The 20,620-nt window shown below is 42.3% G+C and overlaps 2 protein-coding genes across 3 annotated transcripts in view; one reads left to right on the top strand and one right to left on the bottom strand.

The window, feature by feature from the left end:
- Nucleotides 1–17,310, bottom strand: part of DOCK4 (dedicator of cytokinesis 4) — a 437,799-nt gene extending 420,489 nt beyond the window's left edge. The window contains exon 1 of the mRNA XM_047096261.1: nucleotides 17,026–17,310. Coding sequence (XP_046952217.1) covers nucleotides 17,026–17,062 — 37 coding nt within the window. The 5' untranslated portion in view covers nucleotides 17,063–17,310. The remainder of the gene's footprint in view (nucleotides 1–17,025) is intronic.
- Nucleotides 17,311–17,640: 330 nt separating this feature from the next.
- The window catches only part of ZNF277 (zinc finger protein 277), a 113,104-nt gene continuing 110,124 nt past the window's right edge, over nucleotides 17,641–20,620 (top strand). The window contains exon 1 of one of the 2 annotated variants that reach the window (XM_047095794.1): nucleotides 17,641–17,745. In XM_047095794.1, the coding sequence (XP_046951750.1) occupies nucleotides 17,655–17,745 (91 nt within the window). In that variant the 5' untranslated portion in view covers nucleotides 17,641–17,654. The remainder of the gene's footprint in view (nucleotides 17,746–20,620) is intronic. The other variant, XM_047095795.1, reaches the window with a different exon arrangement.

Below are 20,620 nucleotides of genomic sequence, written 5' to 3' on the forward strand. Positions count from 1 at the left end.
TTTTACAATTTTATCTAACCAGTATCAAGGCGGTCATTAAGGACAACGATCAGGGTTCCTGTTAGCTCTTATCACACTACTGTGCAAATCAGAAAGAGAGCATCCTTCTCAGAGACAACATCCCCAAATCCAGCCACCTTGTGCAGAGCACAACCTGTAATACCATACATAGGGCATGACAGATGGCTTCTAATAAAATGTTCTAATGAATAAGGCTGTTCTCATGGGGAAAAAATGGGAAGCTATAAACAACAAGTATAGTCTATCTCCTCAACATGTCATAGATCCCTATATTTTTTGGTTATAGTAGAGTGACAGTGCTGCTTCTCACCAAAGGCTAAATGCATACTTGGTAGCAGTTTTGTGTTTTTTGTCTTTTGATAACAGCTTTGCAATCTCAGGATACTCTTATTCCGAAAAAGCAACAGTATGAAACTTTTGGTGCCAAGTGGGATCAATGACAAGTTGGAAAAGACCTGAAACTTGCAGAAAGCACTAAAAATGTCTTAGATACAAACAGGTCCTTAACTGTAGAGAACATACTGATGTTTACCAGAGGGGAGGTGGGTGGAGGGATGGGTTAAATAGGTGATGGGGATTACAAAGTGCACGTGTGGCGATAAACACCAGGTGATGTAGGGAACTGTTGAATCACGGTATCATACACCTGAAACTAATATGATACCGTACGTTAACGAAGTGGAATTAAAATGAAAACTTTTAAAAAATATCTAAGATATTGTCTTAGCCAGAAGACCTTCGACAATTGCCTATTACATGGTGGCCACACCATGTGACAAACAGATGTGTCTGAGTATCTTCCAGCATGTAAATGGAGTCCAGCAGCCATATGCTGTCATAGAGACTTCACTTGTAAATGGGCCATGAAAAATTTAGACCTACCCACATTGACTCAAATAAAATTTATTTTATTTTTCATATTATAAAGTATATTATAAATTATGTAGTCATTATTATACTAAGCAGAGAATACAATAATAGAAAAAATCCAGTCCTGTCTTCTCAGAGTTTGGTGGTTACCAGCAGATGTCTTCATGACATAGCACTCACAATTTTTTTTGCTTTTATTCTCTATGTGGATTTTCTTTCTTAAGAGAGAGAGAGACAGAGTGAGCGGGGTCAAGGGAAAGAAGGTGGGGGGGGGGAGGGAGGGAGGGAGGGAGAGAGAAAGAGAGAAAGAGAGAGAAAGAGAGAGAAAGAGAGAGAGAGAGAGAGAGAGAGAGAGAGGAGAATCTCAAGCAGGTTCCATGCTCAGCCCAGAGTCAAACATAGGGCTTGATCCCACCACCCTGGGATCATGACTTGAGACACAATCAAGAGTCAGATGCTCCACCGAATGAGCCACCCAGGTGCCCCTCTATGTGGATTTTTAAATGCCAATTTTATATGGTCACAAAACAGAACCATACTGTATGTTTCAGAGTTTATGTACGTGGTTTCATATGCTCTTGGCAAATCCGGTCACTTCTCTGACAAATACTCCTTTTCCTCTGGGTCAGCACTTTAGGATGTTGGGGGGATTCCCCAGCCAGTCTAGTTGCTTCATCTTCTCAGAGTCTAGTTTACACATTCTGGACAACCTGCTATGTAAACTTAACAAATAACTGCAACGCACTAAGCTTAGAGATCTCCCCCTCTTCCAAGGAACCCATTCACTACGATAAGAAACTCTGAGCCCCTCCCCCACCAACAATTTGTAAACTGAAATCCTAATAGCCAATGTGATGGTATTAGGATGTGGGGTGTTTGGGAGATGCTTGCATCATGAGGGTAAAGCTTCGTGAATGGGATTAACGCTCTTATAAACGAGACACCACAGAGCTCCACGGGCCCTTCCAACACGTAAGGACACAGCAAGGAGTCCACAATCCTGAAGAGTGTCTCACCAGAATCTGACCATGCCGGCACTCTGTTCTTGAGCTCCCAGCCTTCAGAACAGTAAGAAACACATTTCTGTTGTTTATAAGCTACCTAATCTGTGGTATTTTGTTACAGCAGCCTGAATGGACTAAGACGCCACTCATTCCCTGATCCATCACTTACTAAGCCTGGTTAAAGTTAGCTCTGTATTTAGCAGGCAGGGAAGTCAAAGCTGAACAGCACAGCATCTCTGGCTTCCAAGGCTTCAGGAGCCTTAGCAATGGTAGACAGTGTCACACAGCAATAGGAAGGGCCCTGAGACAGGCAGCTACAGACATCCATGTGGAATGGAGGACAAGTGTTTTCATTACAGCAAGGAGTCGGAAATGGAAGCTCTTAGAGAAAAGACACCACATTTAGGCTTTCCAAGTAAAGAATGGGAAGGAGGATGGTTGAGCAAGGCAAGTTCCAGCAAGCACGGGGACCTAGAGTCTGAGAATCTATCAGTGGTTCCCAAGGATGGAGCCCAGGGTATAGGAGATAGAACTACCTGACTCTAGACCGGAATGGAGACAGGGGCCAATTTAGGAAGGGCCTTGTGAGCCATGAAATGACTGTGGACTCTACCCTAACTGCAAAGGAGACATTGCAGGTATTGTTTCTCCAGATAAACCCCACCAACAAATTACAAAACAGATTGCTCGCAGTTTACTGCAGATCATGTTCTAGAGAAAGAAGAGGCTATAGGCCAAGAGACAAATTAAGAGGTGAATGCAGTAATTCAAACAAGAGGTACCAATCCAGCACACCAAGGTCCCTTAAGGCAACAGCTGCTTGGCCCTGCAAAATGAGGCTTCCCCAAACACAGACGAGGCAGAGTGAGATGCCCAGGTCCGTGCAAAGCAAAGGCTTTCAGCATCAGAACCAAAAGCCTCACACGTCAGGGCTTCCATGGTTCTTAGAATCAATGCTGATGCTCTCTCCCTTCTACCTCTCCTCCTTCTAGTCTCCCAGACATAACACCCCCAGTCACTGAGAACCTGGGATTTTACTCCAGGGTTCCTCCTTATTCCTCATCAGGTTTGGCCAAGTCCACCCTCATTCGTGGATACACACTTCTATTCCTTTACGGTCACACAGCATGATCTGGTCCTTGGCTCTCCACCCCCTTTTCCCCATACCCTTCTGGCACCATCCTCAACCCCTGACCCATCCAGTGGCCTCTCCAGCACCACTGTGTTCTACCATAGCCCCCACCCGTAGGCAGGCAGCACACGACGGGGCTATCATAAAGTAGGGCATTCCTATGAAAACTTTCTTAAGCAGAAATGGCATAAGGCAAAGAAGCAATTACCATTAATTTACATGCAAAAACTTTTAGCATTCACAGACTCAAAAAATAACCTCTCTGGGGTGCTTGGGTGGCTCAGTCGGTTAATTGTTCAACTTTGGCTCTGGTCATGGTCTCACAGCTCATGAGTTCGAGTGCCCCGTCAGGCTCTGTGCCGACAGCTCAGAGCCTGGAGCCTGCTTCAGATTCTGTGTCTCCCTCTCTCTCTGCCCCTCCCCATACTGTGTGTGTGTGTGTGTGTGTGTGTGTGTGTGTGTGTTTCAAAAATAAATAAACATTTAAAAAGATTTTAAAAAAAATAACCTCTCTTAGACTTTCCTAACATATGAGGACACACCTTGCTAAAGGATCCATGAAATAAACAGAGTCGCTCACAGAGCTATGGCGGCTTGATGCGGAGAGGCTGAACGTAGTTCCTGGGAAAGGCCCTTGGTGGCGCCACAGTTGCAGCCAGGGGGCTGTGCGCTGCCTGTATAACAACTCTGGGGAAAACAAATGCGGAGCGCCTTTTTCACGTTTCGCCTTTTTTCGTAAAAGTAAAATCCTCTTTGGATTTCTTTCGGTTAGCAAAAACAGGTACTAGTATAGGTCTGTCCTGAAAGTCAAGTGGTGTAAGGCGAACTTTTGCAAAGCTGGGGATACCTGCGCTCACTGCACATATTCCTGGTATTAATACCAGCACCTTATTTAAAAAGTAAAGAATGGCAAGCAATTTCTTCACCACTGTCCATGGAACCCGAAAGCCTGGGGCTAGGCCTCCAGACTCTGACTGTAGGCCTGCCTGTGTGCATGTAGGAATGTGGTACCACGACAGGGCCATGGGCTTCAGACTTGCACAGTGTGTCCAAATCTCAGCTCCACTACTTACCAGCTGGGTCACCTTGAACAAATCACTCACCATCTCTAGATTTGCTCTAAGGCTTCAGTGTGCATGCATGGGGCCAATCACACAGACCTAGGCCCACAAGCATTCATGTTACTTTCTCCTCTCCTTATCCACTCTTAGTTTCCCATAATGTAAACATTTATCACCATAAAATTCTCTTGAAAGAGAGTAAGAGATACTCAATCCATCTTTCTTCCTCTAAGTTTCAATCTTAGAAGAAAACTACAAAAAAAAAAAAAGTTGTGCATTGTCTAAAGTACTTAACACTGGTGAGGTGATAGGAATACGGGACAGTGGAGGGGGGTGGGGTATGGAAAATGCCCAGTAGGAAGAGGAAAAAGGCTTTCCAGCTATTTAGAGTGCAACACCACTCAGGTGTTTATATTGGACAATCTTGGCAGCTGGTGACTCACTTCTATGCAGAGTATCTTAAAATGAAACTTCTATTCTTTTGTACAAGTTCTGAGTTTTCCAGGATATGAGACACTCCCTCCTCAGGGTTGTTTCCTCAGGCTCACAAGTGAGTAACACTACCACCCAAGTCCTTATCTTCATTTTAAAGCTTGAAGGGAAATATCTCTCTTAACCTTCACACTGATTTTTGTTTATGCACTGCCTTACTGAATTTTTTAAAAAAATAGATACACCTACAGTGAATAAATGTATAAATTAAATGAGATAAAACTATGATACATTTCTAGTTTCTTCGCCTGTTAATGGATCCAGATCTATACCTCTTTGTATGCCCCATCAAGCTAGTACACTACATTATACATAGTAGGCATACCCAATAAATAATCATCTAATTTAAGTTTCTCCATCAATGTGTCACAGGATATGCCTTTATAGTTACCACTAAGGGAAACAAAAATATTCAGCAAGTAACTCTTAGAGGGATGTACTATCTGCTATCAGGAAAAACTTACTGAAGGACAGAAAAGGGGGGGGGGATCCCCCAAATATTGTTTTATGTTCCTCAGGGACCTGGTATTCAACACCCAGGCCTTTCTAAAACAAAGTACACCAAAGTGATGTCTCCAGCCACATTTCCATACAGTAAAACCTCATCTACTTATTTTAAACACTAACCTAAATGGTCAGTTCTGGATAAATAATTGTAGCAGGAAGACAGGAAGCATCTCGAGAACCTACTTCTCTAGATGCTTTGCAGGCACCCAAAGTGATTTGATGACTTAAGACAATGTGAGCAACTTCACAAAAATGCCAGTATTCAAATAAACATATGCCTGGAGTAGATAAGCATCACCAAACAGTCTGACTCAATTAAGTCTGTGCTTCTGAGGGTGGGCCAGGGGAGTCCCACCTCAGCCATGGAAAGGACCTACACTGACTAGGGCAATGCACTGAGGTCCAGGATTTAACATGTTCACTTTGTCCCTCTTCCTAGAGCCCCAAACTGTTCAGATCCATTACATTAGCTCGGGCTGCCATAACAAAATACCATAGACTAGGTGGTTTAAATGACAGGCATTTATTTTCACATCTATGTTCTAGAAGCAAGAAGTCCCAGAACAAGGGGTGGCAGGATGGGTTTCTGGTCAAAGATCTCTTCCTGGCTTATGGATGGCCCTTCTTAGGTGCAGGTCTGTGGAGAGAGCAATCAAACTCTCCAGGGTATCTTCTTAAGAAAACACTCATCCTATCCAATCAGGGCACCACCCTTGTGACCTATTTAGTCTTAATTACCTCCTTACTGCAAATACAGCCATGATGAGGGTTACGGCTTCCATATATGAATTTTAGGGGGACATAAACATTCAATCCAAAACACCCACGAATAAGCAATTATCCCCCTGACTGCTAAATAAAACCTCTTCGAATTGTTGACTCTCTCTGTTGATAAGTCTCTTGCATAAATTATCCCAGGGCCCACAGTCTCACAGGACAGAGTTCACAGAACAATGGAGAAGTGAGCAATGACACCAACATCCATTTTCTAAACGAATACGTCATGGAGAGAACGGCATTTTTATCATAAGTGAGTTCATTTGAAGCTCCTTTTCAAAGAAGGATTAGGGCTCTTTTTCAAAGACATATACCTCAAGGCCATCTGAAAGCACAGATTCACTGTGGCTAAGGGAGACTGAACAGGGCAGCGACACCACAAGTAATCAGGACGGTATACCAAGGAAAGCCACTTTGAAATTCCAGAACAGAGTACTTCCTGGACATAGATGACAAACTAAACTCATGCATTCCAGACTCAACCTCCACCAGTCTAACCTCTAATCCTGAGAAGAAACTCTATACAGGAAATAATGGTCAGCTTATAAAAGACTATATATAATTACCTCTGATTATAAAAGAAATTCATGTCAATTTTGGAAATTATTAAAAATACAAAGTCAAAACAAACAATGCCATTTCTCAACTGAAACCATGGATTATAACAGCACAACACCAGGTTATTTTGTATCTCACCTCTTCAATTCTCTTAAGTACTTTCCCATTTCAAAACACATCATATTTTTAACATGATTTATACATAATGTTTCCCCTTCTAATGTGGGGCCAAGAATGCAAATATCTATATTTGCCTGGTTGTCTGGATCAATTTCTATAAATTACAGATGGGAGTATTAAGTGAAATGGAGAATGCAATTAATACACATCTAATTCTCCTTAAAAAAGCAAATTGAATAAAGGGAAAACTTTAACTGGGAGTGTAATTTTGTAGGAACGCTCCTCTTTTTTTAGTGTTTATCATCCAGATTGCTGGAGAAAAATCTCAGTGATTTCTCCTACCTTCATTCTTTCTAGAACTACCTAGTCATGTTTGGATTTCCCGGTTTCTTTGAGAATCCAGCTAATCTCAGTGATTTCTCCTACCTTCATTCTTTCTAGAACTACCTAGTCATGTTTGGATTTCCCGGTTTCTTTGAGAATCCAGCTAACCTCTTAGGTCTGCTATCAAAGAAGCCCCACCAACTTTGGAACCTCAGAAGAATAACCAACACTCTCCTCTCCCCAGGACCCAGGCTGGGGCTATGTTTAAGTTGCCCCACATCCACGCACACCCATGTTTACGAAACATGTTCACCTCTGGTCACCAGTGACAGATAAGATCTTGTATTTTGGAGAAAAGAAAAAGATATAGAACCAAATCTTTACATTTCTGCCTAAAGATTCCAGGGAGACATTTTTAGGCTAATGTCCAATTAATACTCTTATAAAAATAAACAAATTGCTTGGTTTATGAAATGGCTCACAACTCGGGGGAGGGAAGGTTATCAAATTCACCTAGAAGAAGACCTGTTAATTTCATATCCAGAAGCATTCCCACCAACCTCCCTCTCACCAAGCTTCTCTTTCTGGCACACTTTCAGGGGACATGAGTATGGGTAGATAATGCACACATGTATTAGCAGTTTCCAACAGCCTCCCCATATGAATGTCATGCTCGCCCCTCTTCCTCCCCAGCTGAGAAACAGTCATGTTTTAGTTTATTACAAAGTGACAGATGCCTGTTTCCAGATTTAGTTGCTTTCCTTCTTCTGTAGGATGCAAATGTGATCACTGACTGATGCAGCCTTGGGTCTTGAACCTCCCTGCAGTGCTTTGAACAGTGCTGAAAAGTCTGTGCTGAGTCCTCCTTATAGGCCTTTCTTCGAAATCTAGTTGATGTGCACAGCTCTAAGTTCCCAGCTAGAAGCCATCATGTACCACGTGCAATGGTTTGCAGCAATTCAGACAGGATCATCTCTTCTCACACTGCTTCCTTCTCTGTCACCAAGAGACTGTAGGCAAAACTACAAAATCCATCATGCTTTGTTACTGAAGCACTTCAAGGGCACCCACGAAATCACTCTTCTCAGACCACAGTACACTTCTCAAAGACAAAGTATAGTAGCATTTTCCATAGACTCCTTTCCACCCACCCACCCACCCCATCCTAGTAGTTTCTGGAAGTGGTTATCTCTCAATGGAAATACAAAGATGGGGTGGAAAGAGAAGAACCATAGATGTCCCAGGCGATAAAGGAAACACTCCAAGTTGAAAGTATTGACCTGACCTCTAGCTGGTGACGTGGGGAGATCAATGAGAGATCTTCCTACCCAGGTCACTGAAGGTGTTCTGCTTAATGAAGGAAACTCTCCTCTCACCAATTCATTTTCTTTTTTTGAGAGAGAGAGAGAGAGAGAGAGCTAGTGTGAGCAGGGGAGAGCATCAGAGTGAGACAGAATCTTAAGCATGCTCCACACTCAACACAGAGCCCCACACAGGGCTCAATCCCAGGACCCTCGGATCATGACCTCAGCTGAAATCAAGAGTCAGACACTCAACCAACTGAACCACCAAAGCGCCCGACCAACTAGTTTTCTTAATCCAATTCCACCTGGCTTAGGGAAACTACTCCCAAATTTTGGCAATAGACTTTCTGTCAGATGTAATTTTTAATATTCTCAATGTTTGCCTGTGTCTACCTATTGACGTTTCAGTGAGAAGTTATGACAGGCTACATTCGGGGAAGGGAACTCAATGCTGTCTGAGGCTAGAATCCCTTACCTCCAATCACGTGTTTTCAGGAGTACAGTGGTATACTTTCAAGAAGTATACGAAGTATAATACTTTGTAGGAAGTATTATATATTTACCACACACACACAAAATCTGTATGTACTAATATATTGTTTTGGAAATCTGAGCATTTTCCCATATTTGGATGAGCGCATACACTTACATACTGTTTGAGGGATATGTAAACATTGTTTATTGAAATATTTGTTCATTCTGTTCTTCAACATCCTGTTGGTGAAATCTCACAAACATGCCCAATCTGGTGTGAGATATTTGCTTGGGAGAGAAATGTCACAGAAATAGAGATAACTGATGCCTTAGCCAGGCAAGGCACTAATGAGAAGCAAGAAGAGACCATAAAATTTAGTTTACTACCAACTCTACCTGGACAGGTAATATTTCTTCCTTTAGAATACCCTGTACCCATATTAATAAAGTGCTCCATGATGACTGCTCTTTGGAAATTTAGGGGCTGTCACTTAAAACTTAGAATGAACAAGCAGACTACATAATCAAAGTCAATACAATTAATAAAGTCTTATGTAGGTCGACCACTTCAGTCATCACTCATAAACCGAATAACTTTCTAACCATACTGGTTAGTCCAGAGCCTCCGTCCTTTGCTCCAGACTCTGCCCACCAGCTATGGCCACCTGAACATTTGACAGGCATGGCAAACTCTAGGTGGCCAAAGAAACTCCTGATCTTACATCATTAACCTGTGCTGCCTACAAAATTGTCTCATCTGTTGAAACCACCTATGTTTACCCAGTTGTTGGAGCCAGAAACCTGGGGGGACATCAACTTCTTCCTTTCCCTAACTCCTCCCATCCAATTACCAAGCCCTGTTATTTCCTATCTTCTAACCATCTTAGATCCTTCCAGATTTCACCATGGAAGGATTGCTAAACTGGTTCCAGCATGTCTCTCTAAACTCATCTACTGCAATAACCTCAATTTTCTCATTTTTATGCCAGCCCCCTCTTCTACAAGCACCAATATGTGTGATTTAAACTTTAATACTGCTCCTATTTCCAACAAAGGGAGTTTTTTAAAAAAGAATTTGCTGGGGGCACATGGGTGGCTCAGTCAGTTGAGCATACGACTCTTGATTTCAGCTCAGGTCATGATTCCAAGGTCGTGGGATGGAGTCCTGCATCTGGCTCAGCACCGAGTATGGAGGCTGCTCAAGATTCTCTCTCTCTCCCCCTACCCCTCACCCTTGCTTTCTAAAATAAATAAGCTAATTTTAAAAAAGAATTTTCTGATAATCCCCGTATTCTAACAAAAGAATTATTCTCATCTGTGCATTAACTCTATCTTCTCTATGTGCTACACCTTCTATAGTTTCAGGCATAGTCGATATTCACTTTGATTTCTTTGGTCACTTAATATTTGATACATGAAATGTATTTGGGAAACAGTATTATTTATGAAATTGACCAATTTCATGAGTATATGATGCTCCGATGTGCTAATAACCAAAACTGGTTAAACTATAAATAACTGGCATCTATGTTATTTCACAAACAACGTGGTGAAGAATAACTTCGTACTTAAAGAATTTTGTTCCTATTGATTTTTTTTCATATAAACTTTGAGGAGTGGGATCACAGATTCAAACTCCTACAACTAATTGTTGTATGAGGCAATCCTGGCACAGGGGGTCATGGGGCAGTTCCCCTGTAATACTTTCTGGGTTCCAATTCTAGCTCCACCATTTGTTGTGTGACTTTAGACAAGTTATTTAATCTCTGTGACTCAATCTCCTACAAAATGTGAGTGATAACTGAATTTTCTCTGGCAGAGTTGTCACAAGGATTACATGACAACACATGACAAGCTCTCAGAACTATACTTCACGTATATCAAGTGTTCCATAAATGCATGCTGGTTATATTAAATACTAACCTGATCTTTTTGGAAATATATATATAATATATATAATATACATAATATATATATTAACATATATAAACATATTAATATATATGTATATTATATATATTTATATGTTTATATATTATAATATACATTTATATATATGTATACACACACACACACACATATATATATATATATATATATATATATATATATATATATAACCAAAAAGATCAGGTTAGTATTTAATATAACCAGTAGGATAACCCATATCAGTTTTACTGCAACTTTATCACCAAAAGACATTAACACCTTTTTTGGTGGTTCTTATTTAATGAGTAGGTATCCAGTGATATCTTAGGACACTTTTTTTTTAAGCCAGAGGCAGTGGACACCTGAAACTAAAATTACATTGTATGTTAACTAACTGGAACGTATTTTATTTTTTTTAAGTTTACTTATTTTGAGAGAGAGAGAAAGAGGGAGCACAAATGGAGGAGGAGGGAAGAGGAGGGAAGAGAGAGAGAATCAAAAGCAGGCTCTGCACCACCAGTGCAGATCCTGATGTGGGGCTCGAACTCAGGAACTGTGAGATCGTGACCTAAGCCAAAACCAAGAGACAGTCATTTAACCAACTGAGCCACCCAGGCATCCCTTGACTAACTGGAATTTAAATAAAAACTTGAGAAAAATTTAAATGTACAAAAATTTTAAAAATAAAATAAATAAATAAATGTCAGAGAGAAAAACAGTTGTTCCTCAAGTAAATTTAAATATCTTAAATGAGGGGCAGCTGGGTCAATCAGTAAAGCATGCAACTCTTGATCTCAGGGTTGTGGGTTCAAACCCCACACTAGACATAGAGTCTATTTAGGAAGAAAAAAAGACAAAAGAAAAAAATTAATTGCTCAGATGAAAATAGGTTTGGAGATCTTTACTTCTTTATTCTTAACTATTATATATACTCTGGCCAAATACATTACCAGTTCAGTTTTTTTATAAAAACCTGCCTTTTTTCTTCTAATAATGATCAGCAAGCAACATGAAAAAAGGCAGAAAATGATGGGTGGTAATCCCACAATTGACAACTTATCTCAGTAGACTTAATCTATTTATTCTTGTTATAGTAGCCAGAGATCATTCTCAAAGGAAATTATGGAGAAAATATCCAAAATTGGCCACTATGCAGTTCATACCAGCCCTTGTCAAAAAGATCCTAATTGGAAGATAGACATGAACTTGGAGAGATGATTTATACAGTGCATGTGATAGCTTTGGATATTTGTTACATCTTTAAAAATAACAGCACATAAAAAGGCAGATTTTGACTATGTTGAAGGAAAAAAGTATGATTATTAAACTCTAAGTCAAAAATAAGCACAAATATCTAACTGCTAAGAAACCAACAAAACCAATGTCATGAATGAACTCGAGCAGAAACCCAACAAGGTCTGAGTTCCAGTCCTTCCTGTACCACAAATGTGATACCTAGAGAAATGCCTTTCAAACTGTAGGTCAGGATCCATTAAGGAGTCATTAAGTCAAGCTAGTGATGAGTTTTGTTTTGTTTTTTTAATGATAAAGAATAGAACACCACACAGAATATGAGCAAATATTGCACTGTATGTGTGTGGGCTGGTGCTAATGGTATTTGTGTATCTACATTAGATGAAAAAAGTAAAGGTGTTTCCTATTATGGATGATAATATGGACTAATAAAACTGTCTTCTATTCAGTATATTTCTGAAACAAGATTGAAAGCCACGACATAGAATCAGTCACTTAATTTCTGTGAAGATGCTTCCTCATCCCTTAAATGGAACTTACCATTCTGTTTCAGAGACTATACCCAAACAAAGTAACTTCACTGTATTTTTTTTCAACTATAAAACATGGTATTAATATGTTATGGTTACGGAATTTTGGTTGGGTTTCCTTAGAGTTTGATGTGACTCTGCCATATATGCTTGCAGCATCAAGTCACTATGCTAGAAATCCAGACATCCAAAGATAATTCTGAAAATGTGGTCTCCTTAAGAGTAGAGTTGGAGACCAGAAAGTCTAAAATTTCTCAAAATCTGTATAATCTCCTTTGCAGTATCTACCATAACACCTCTGGGTGGCGCAGGGGGTGGGGGGGGAGGGGTTGGGAAAGAGAAAAAAAAAAACAAGAATAAAGAGAGGAAAGGCACCACCTCTGTGTTTCTAGGGCCTCGTGAAATAATCTTCACTTAGTAGAATGACCAGAAGAGGGAAACATGTGTATATGCCATTCCCACAGGCGGCCGCCAGCTCAAGGACATCAGCTGCCATCCTGCTGCCTGCACAGCTCTTCAATGGTACTTGGCCTACGGATATAAATCACTCCTCTTCACCTTCCATTTAAGTGTAGAATCCTGGGGACACCTGGGTGGCTCAGTCGGTTAAGCAACCAAATCTTGATTTCAGCTCAGGTCACATCTCATGATTCAGGAGTTCGAGCCCCACAGCTGGAGATTCTCCTTCTCTCTCTGCCCTTCCCGCCACCCTCAAAAAAATTAATTAAAAAAAAAAAATAGAATCCTGTGCCAGACTCTAAATGTCACAATTTCAGGCAGCATATCATTATTTATCCATACATGTTATGTGGATACACCATGGTACCACAAAGAGGAAACATTTTAAGACACTAATACCTAAGAAACTGAAAACAGCTAAGAAGACAGGTACACTCACTCCAACTCTTCCACACAAGCTACCATTAAAGCACCCATTTCAAGGAAAAGGTATCATAAAGATCCCATATAATAATAGAAGGTATCGCTTCCTCTAAAATAGAGCTTTAAAAAGGAATGGGATTCCTACTTGAATGAGAGCAGAACACTTCAAGAGAAATGGAGGACAGGAATTCTTTTGAGGACTCGATGACACAAGTACTAAATACGTCATTTTTAAAATGACACTCATAACCTTCAGATCAGCTTGTTCTGAGTTTTGCTTCTTGTCAGGCTCATGAATTTTCTGCACTGATCAATCCAGCACATAATCTCCCTCTAAGCTTAACCAGGCGCACACATGTAAAACATCTGGCTGGGGTTGAGAGGTGCAGTTTGCAGCTTAGTGAGATATGCCAGCTCACCTGGGAACCCTGTGCAGAAATGGCTGCTGAATAAACGAACACAGAAATATATATGCAACAGTCCTAGCATAACTTTCTCTGTGACTAATTCCCACCCCTTTAAGGGAGGAAAGGGAGGGATGTCTGATGAGGGCATGCGGGAAGCAGGTAGTGATCATAAGGAAATTTGTGAGGGGGCTACCAAGAACGTTTTTGGCACTGTGCGTGGAGTTCTTACTAGAGAGAGAAAATCAAACAGATTGAAAAATGAACAACCAGCACCTTGGTTCTGGCAGCCTGCCAGGTAGCTTTTGCTTACCTTTGATCCTGGTTAAAAACCATGCGGGATGTGTCACAACAGAAGTGTCTTTCTTTATAACAATCTCTACACCATAGAGGTATCTTTCTAACCAAAGGACACATTTGTTTGGAAGAGCTCTAAAGAATATCGGGAAGGAACTTGATCTCATTTGACCAAGAGGCTGGGACTCAGAAACGTTAAGTGACTTACCTAAGGTCACCCAGCTGGCAGCACTGTCTAGCTTTGGGCCAAGAGCTACCCAGAATTTCCCAAGATAAAATATCTGTGCCTACTAATATGTTTTTAAAGAGACAAGGTCTCCTCTCCCTCAGGAGTACAGCTTTATCACTATATCTTCTAATTCCCTAGAATCAGAACACTTTGGTATAAAATTAAGCAGACATTGTTTTAAAACCATCCACCAATTGGGTGGGGAGTGTGCCCACATGTCAGGTTTGAAAAGGAATTTCTATCTCTGATACATCTTACTACCGCATGACATTTAAGAAAGTTTACCCATATTTACAATGTTGCTTGAAACTGAAACATAAAGACACATAATTATCTCATATATAATTGATGGTGGATAAGCATCATTGGAAAAATATACAATTTGCATTAAAACTTTAGGTATTCCAAGTTACAAAGACTAATTTATTTCATAGAATGAGGAATTACATTACTACTACACCTGATATCAGCCAAACATTTGTGTCTATAAAGTATCTTTTCTTTCGTATGTATAAAAACTAGAAAAGAAAGCACATTCACTAACCAAGGTTTAAAAAAAACAAAAAACTTGCAGCATAGACAGCTACAAATAGTGCTCTCCATGGTGAGAAATAAAGTCCACACTTAAGCATCCTAGCAAAATTTTCACCACACACACACACACACACACACACACACACAAATGCACACGCTTAACAGATGGATTCTAAAAAACAGCTAAGCATTCCATAAGCCAAATGCTCAAAAATTATTAATAAAAGATGGTTAACATTCCTGTATGTGTGATATTGTATAAATGAGCAGACCCACCTCTGTCCTCACTTCTCATCTCAACCTCCTTTTCCCAACGCTGAGCTCACCCTCCCATCTCTCCCTACTCTGCAACCAAATTACAACCACCCAAAAGCAAGGTGTCTGCTGCAACCCAAAACATTTGACCGATAATATCCGGTTTGCCATTCCAGGAAATCCCAGAGTGTGTTTTAAGCCTCTGCCCAAGGCTTATAAAGAAAGGCGAGAGAAAAACTAATCAATACCAGCACCCAGCTGTGACCTGGCACATAAAGAAATCAAGAAAATAAATCCCATCCATAATCTGTATAATTTAACACTTGGAAGAAAGCAACATCTGGGATCGACTCCAAGCGGGACAGTGTTGCTGGATGGGTCTGTGTTTCTTCCAATGAGTGTTAAACCCAGTGACAAGGGGACACTCCAGTTCCTCACCATTTCAGCAAAGGCAATGTCTTTCCCAGCAAGGGTTAATCTACCCAAAAAGGTGGGGGAGAGTGGACAGAAGGAAAATAACAACCACCAACATCTACTCCTTGCCAGGACAGTGCCTAGCAAAGGTTCCCATCACACTTTCAAGAGAGGGAAGGCTGGAACCCCTTCCCAAAGGTGGGTCCAGGACAAACTATTGTCTTGCTGAACAGTCACAAACAGAAAGAAAGCTCATTAGCTTTCATTGACTTTGTTTAATCTTACAGTCCTTTCAGTGGACTCCAAAGTCCTATCCCCATGCAAAGTTTAAAAAAAAAAAATCTCCTATGACTAAGATTCCCTGGAAAGGCTTTCCACATTGTCTAAATTACAGGGAAATTAATTTAGAACAGAAGCAGATACCTACACATCGTCTAAATCACTAGATCTGTACCCAATTAAAAAAAGAAAAAGTACACCAATCAGCAGAACGGGGCATTATAGGGAATAAAGACTGTTAGTAAAATCCAAAATGCTTTCTCCCTGTTAAACCTTCTGAGAGGTTATAATTGCATTTGGCCGCTGCAGGCTTGTCAGAGAGCCTGGCTTCTTAATAGCCACAACCTTAAAAGGAGTAACTGTCAAGGGGCGACCCAGCTGAAATCAAACAACAAAAACAGGAACTGTAATCAGCCTGAAATGGGAGGAGGGAAAGGAAGGGAGACTCCTGTATTCATCAGTCAACATTAATGTCCTTTGTTGTTCACCTTTGCACAGAACAGCGAGCATTACCCTGTTCCTTCTCCTCCGAAAGCCAGTGTCAGGGTAGTGCTTTCCTAAAAGCTGTCTCCTCGCCTCGAAGACCCAAGGCTTTCTGATTTCCCCTTCCCCATTATCACTCCACAGCTGTCCTCCACCAACCCCCAACGCTCTTACCCCGGGCCGAGAGGGTGGCCAGAAGTAAAAGCATTGCTGAAATACCCGTTCCCCTCCAAAGACCAAAGAGGCGCAGATGTTGAAATTTACCAATCCCCCCAGCCCCTAAACACTCACACCCCATAAACCCGGGATAGGAGGGAGGAAGGAAGCTAGGGTCAGGCTCGGTCTGTCAGAGCGGCTCCTTTGAGGACAGTGCCACATTCCGCACTCCGGGAATGTCGAAGGGAGCCGGAGGGAAGGTTTTGCGCCCCCCTCCCCTTCTGTTTTGGGGGTGTTCTCTCTGCGCAGTACTTGTTGTCTCTCTCTCCACCCCAGGGAATCGTTGCAGCCCACTGCCCTCTTTGGGGAAGAAAGATAAGGAGGGAGAGGAGCGGAACGCCGTTCACCCTCCTCTTCAACTTGACTCACACACGCCCCGTCGCCACTCCAAACTCCGCAGGCAGAGCCCGCAGCAGGAGGGCTGGCCGCGCGCTCCCCCAGCCGTCCCGGCACTCCGGGAGCCGGTGCAGGGAGCACCGATGGGGCGGTGAAGGGCGAGACCCCAGCGCATACCCCACTGCCCGGAGCCGGCTCGGCAAAGCCCCAAACCCGCAGCGCGATGCCAGGATTAGGCATTTCCAGCCCGGCAGAGCGAAAGGGGCGCAGGGGCAAGGACGCGAAATGCGCACCCGCTCGGGCCAGAGCGGAATAAAAGTTCGCCCCGCGGAGACTTACCCACGCCGTATTTCTCGTGCTCCGTAGGTATCCACATGGCTAAAGGGGGGTCCGGGGTCTTCCGGCTTTGTAATCCCCGCGCCTTCTCCGTCTCACAACAATGCACAGCTCCCGAGTAGCGGCTGCAACGCTGAAGCCCCGCGGCTCCGCTCGGGCTGTGAGCGCTAGGCAAGGTCTGCGCTGGAGGCTCCCGAGCCCGGCGGTGACACCGCTCCGCTGAGGGTGCGCCGCCCGCCGCTCTCCCGGCGGCGGCTGCTCACAGTCCTCCGACGCGCTCTTGGGGACCCGGCGGCGCAGTCATTGTTCTGATTCACTGAACTAAGCTACAAGCCAGGGTACTCTCCGGCGCACCCCCGCCCGCCAGCGCCTCTTCCAGCCCTCCCTGTCCCAGAGTCCCCACAGCACGCTGGGAATTGTAGTTCTGGGCCGCTCCATCCCGGAAGGGGGCGTGGCATCAGCGGTTGGGGGCGGGGATTAGGCGCTGCTCTCCGTGTTCTATTGGCCTAGAACGTGATGGCGAGGCGTGGACGTGGAGGAACCCCGCGGTGATGGGGGGGGTTCGCCTCCAGTCGCGTTTCCATTGGTTCCGGGCTCGCCCAGCTGCCCTCCCTTTTCTCGTCTGCCTTGTAATGGCTGCTCCCGAGACCCAGGGGGCTGCTGCCCGAGGGGAGGAGGACTGCAAGAGCAACCATAGCGAATCTGGGAGTGTCAGTTATGTGGGTGAGTACGGTTCCACTGAACCGTAAATGGTCTTTTTCCCTCTCTCTCCGATCAGGATTGCAGCTGACCGCCAGGCAAACCCCAGGAGCCTGCCAGCTCTAAAGCCACCTGAGCGCCAGGGATCCATGGGAGGGGCCCAGCGGGGCGGTGTGGGGTCGGAAGCGGATACTTGGTGACGGCTGTCTGGGTAGGGAAAAGAAAATGGGATGGAATGGGCTTCCCGGCGACCAGAGAAGCTCCCTGAGCGTTTTTCTTCGGTTTGGAGCTCCCAGGTTTGCGCTTGCTGCCGGGTGGGTGTGTGTCAAGTCACGTTCGCGCATGTGTGATTGTAACTCCGATATTAGCTCTCTCCTCTCCGGTATCCTGCCTCCGCCTCGGTTTGCTTGGTTTGGCCTCGGGAGATATATTTTACTTGTATTCGGGCGGTTTTCCGGTTGCAGATTGGTCACTTCTCTCCACTCTACAGATTTATTCGATTGCTGGCAAGAGCGGCATCTGAAGAGAAAGTATCTCTCACAGCCTCTTTGGTAGCTCTTGACCGCCCCAGGCGATCGCCAGGATTGAATGTGGACCCAGGCTGAGTTCTTCGAGAAAGAGGAAATGGTATTTTGCAGTCATGGCTTCAGAGAAAATTTGAAGGTGGTTACGAAAATCATCGCAACTACTTTGACGCTACTTGTCTTTGAAGTTGCCCTCTGATCCACTGTAGAGATTATAAACCAAACTTTGAAAGCTGCCAGGGGGATTGATTGTCTTGAGGATGCCTAGGCCTATTCGTTTACCTTTAGTGCATCTATCCCCGCCCGCCTCCCTTCTTTTTTGTCTTGTGTAATTTAACAGAAGTTGTCTTTTTCTTTTTTTTTTTTTAATGTTAACTTATTTTTGAGAGAGAGAGAGCACCAACAGGGGAGGGGCAGAAAGAGAAACACAGAACTGGCTCCAGGCTCCCAGCTGTGAGCACAGAGCCTGACACGGGGGTTCGAACTCGCCAACCTTGAGATCATGACCTGAGCTGAAGTTGGACGCTTCACCCACCAAGTCACCCAGGTGCCCCAACAAGTTGTCTTTTTCTATTTGACATGGTTTGGGGGCTTAAAGTTTCTCTGGCCTTATTTGAGATTTTTTTGGTTATTTTGTTTTTGTTTTCACGATTAAATTGACATTTAGTTTTGAGTTTTTATCTCAGCACAGAGATAAAGTGCAGTCTCCTCCCACTGCCCATCAGTGGAACTACCTATCTCTGAAATTATTTTAATACCTCTACCAAAGAAATCTTTGATAGGCTCCTGACTTGAAATACTTAAGCCCACACCTGACCATTTCATTTGGGGGCTCTTATTTGGTGGTAAGATACTATTAAGGTTTTCCAGATTCTCAAAGTTCAGAGGGCTCCCTGTTTAACATTTAAAGATGAAATCCTTGGTGAATTTATCCCACAGATTAACTCATAAAAAGGAAAATTGGGAGTTTCTTCCAAAAACACTGTTGGACAATTAGATATCATTAGTTATTTAAAATTATGAATTTTTTCATTATAAATATTTGAAGCCATTCAGAGGTGTGTAAGTTAAATGAAAGTTCCTCCACCACACAGTCCATTCCCAAAATAATGACTGTTAAAAGTTTGTTGTGTGTTCTTTCTGACATATTCCTAGATGACACACATCTGTATTGTTTTGATTTTGAAAAATAAAAAGAGATCATTGTATGTAAGCTCAAAGATCTGCACCCCCCTCTCTCCCAATGATCTGTATATTTCTTCCATGTCAGTATATTTGTTGCTTCTTTCTTTTTAAAGACTACCAGTTGTATTCCATAATACAAATGTACCGTACTCTAACCATTCCTCTATTAATGAACATGTACTGTGGCTTTAGTTTTTCAGTAATTTATAGTGAGCAACTTCATATACATATCCTTCCCCTTTGGCAAAGAACGAATTTCTTGAGGAATTGCAGGATCAAAGGTAACACAGGTTTAAAATTTTAATAGATACCAGATTTTTCCCTTTGAAAGACGTCAGCATACACTCCTATTAGTAATATATAAATGTCCTTTTCCCTTGTGCTTACCTACAGTGAGAAAATCATTAATCAAGGGCCAATATTTAAATGACTATTGGATTGAATTAAGTAAATGCTATAAAGCATAATTCTAGGTTCCAATTTCTTTTCGACGACAGTATGGAGCAGCAGTGAATTTGAAGTATTTGTAACAAAAAAATTCCTCACTGTGGTTCATAATTGACAAGTATTCTCGCTAATTGTTATCAGTCAATGGGAGAGCTAATGGTTGAGTTTTATGTCTTTCTTGTAAGGCTGTCACTAAAAATCCCCTTAATAATCTATGTATTATTCTGTAACTTTATCTAAATTGTTTTCAAAGCCTGCAAAGTGTGATACAAATTTCGGCTGGAAACAATGATACTGAAATTATATTCATATTTTTTTGTTAAGCATTTACTTAGGTTCTCAAAAATATCTTTCCCTGTAAAATCATTAATTTCCTGAAAACTGCCTTTTTTAGGAGGTTTCACTATGGTTCTAATTAAAATATCAACCTGTGTACTTAATATCCTGGAGCAGAAGAGTTCTGCTAGAATGAATCTCTGAGTGGTGTGCAGGCAGGGATAGCACCTTACCTGAGATCTGAGGCTCCGTCCCTCACCAGGAAAGCCCCCGATCTTGCACAACACTGCTTTGCATACATTTGAACTGTAACTGGGATTTCATATTGTCCTCTAAAGTTTACAACAGACGGTAAATGGACTCAATTTCTCACACTTTAGGATGTATTACTGGTATTTTTTCTTTTGCTGTTTTTAGTTAGAGGCAGTAAGATAGTACATATAGTTTATTAATTGACAATACTTCTA

This window comes from Lynx rufus, unplaced genomic scaffold, assembly GCF_022079265.1.
Source record: "Lynx rufus isolate CCGP_SWC_20201006 ecotype Redwood Valley unplaced genomic scaffold, mLynRuf1.p SCAF_4, whole genome shotgun sequence".
In the NCBI taxonomy this organism is placed as follows: Eukaryota; Metazoa; Chordata; class Mammalia; order Carnivora; family Felidae; genus Lynx; species Lynx rufus.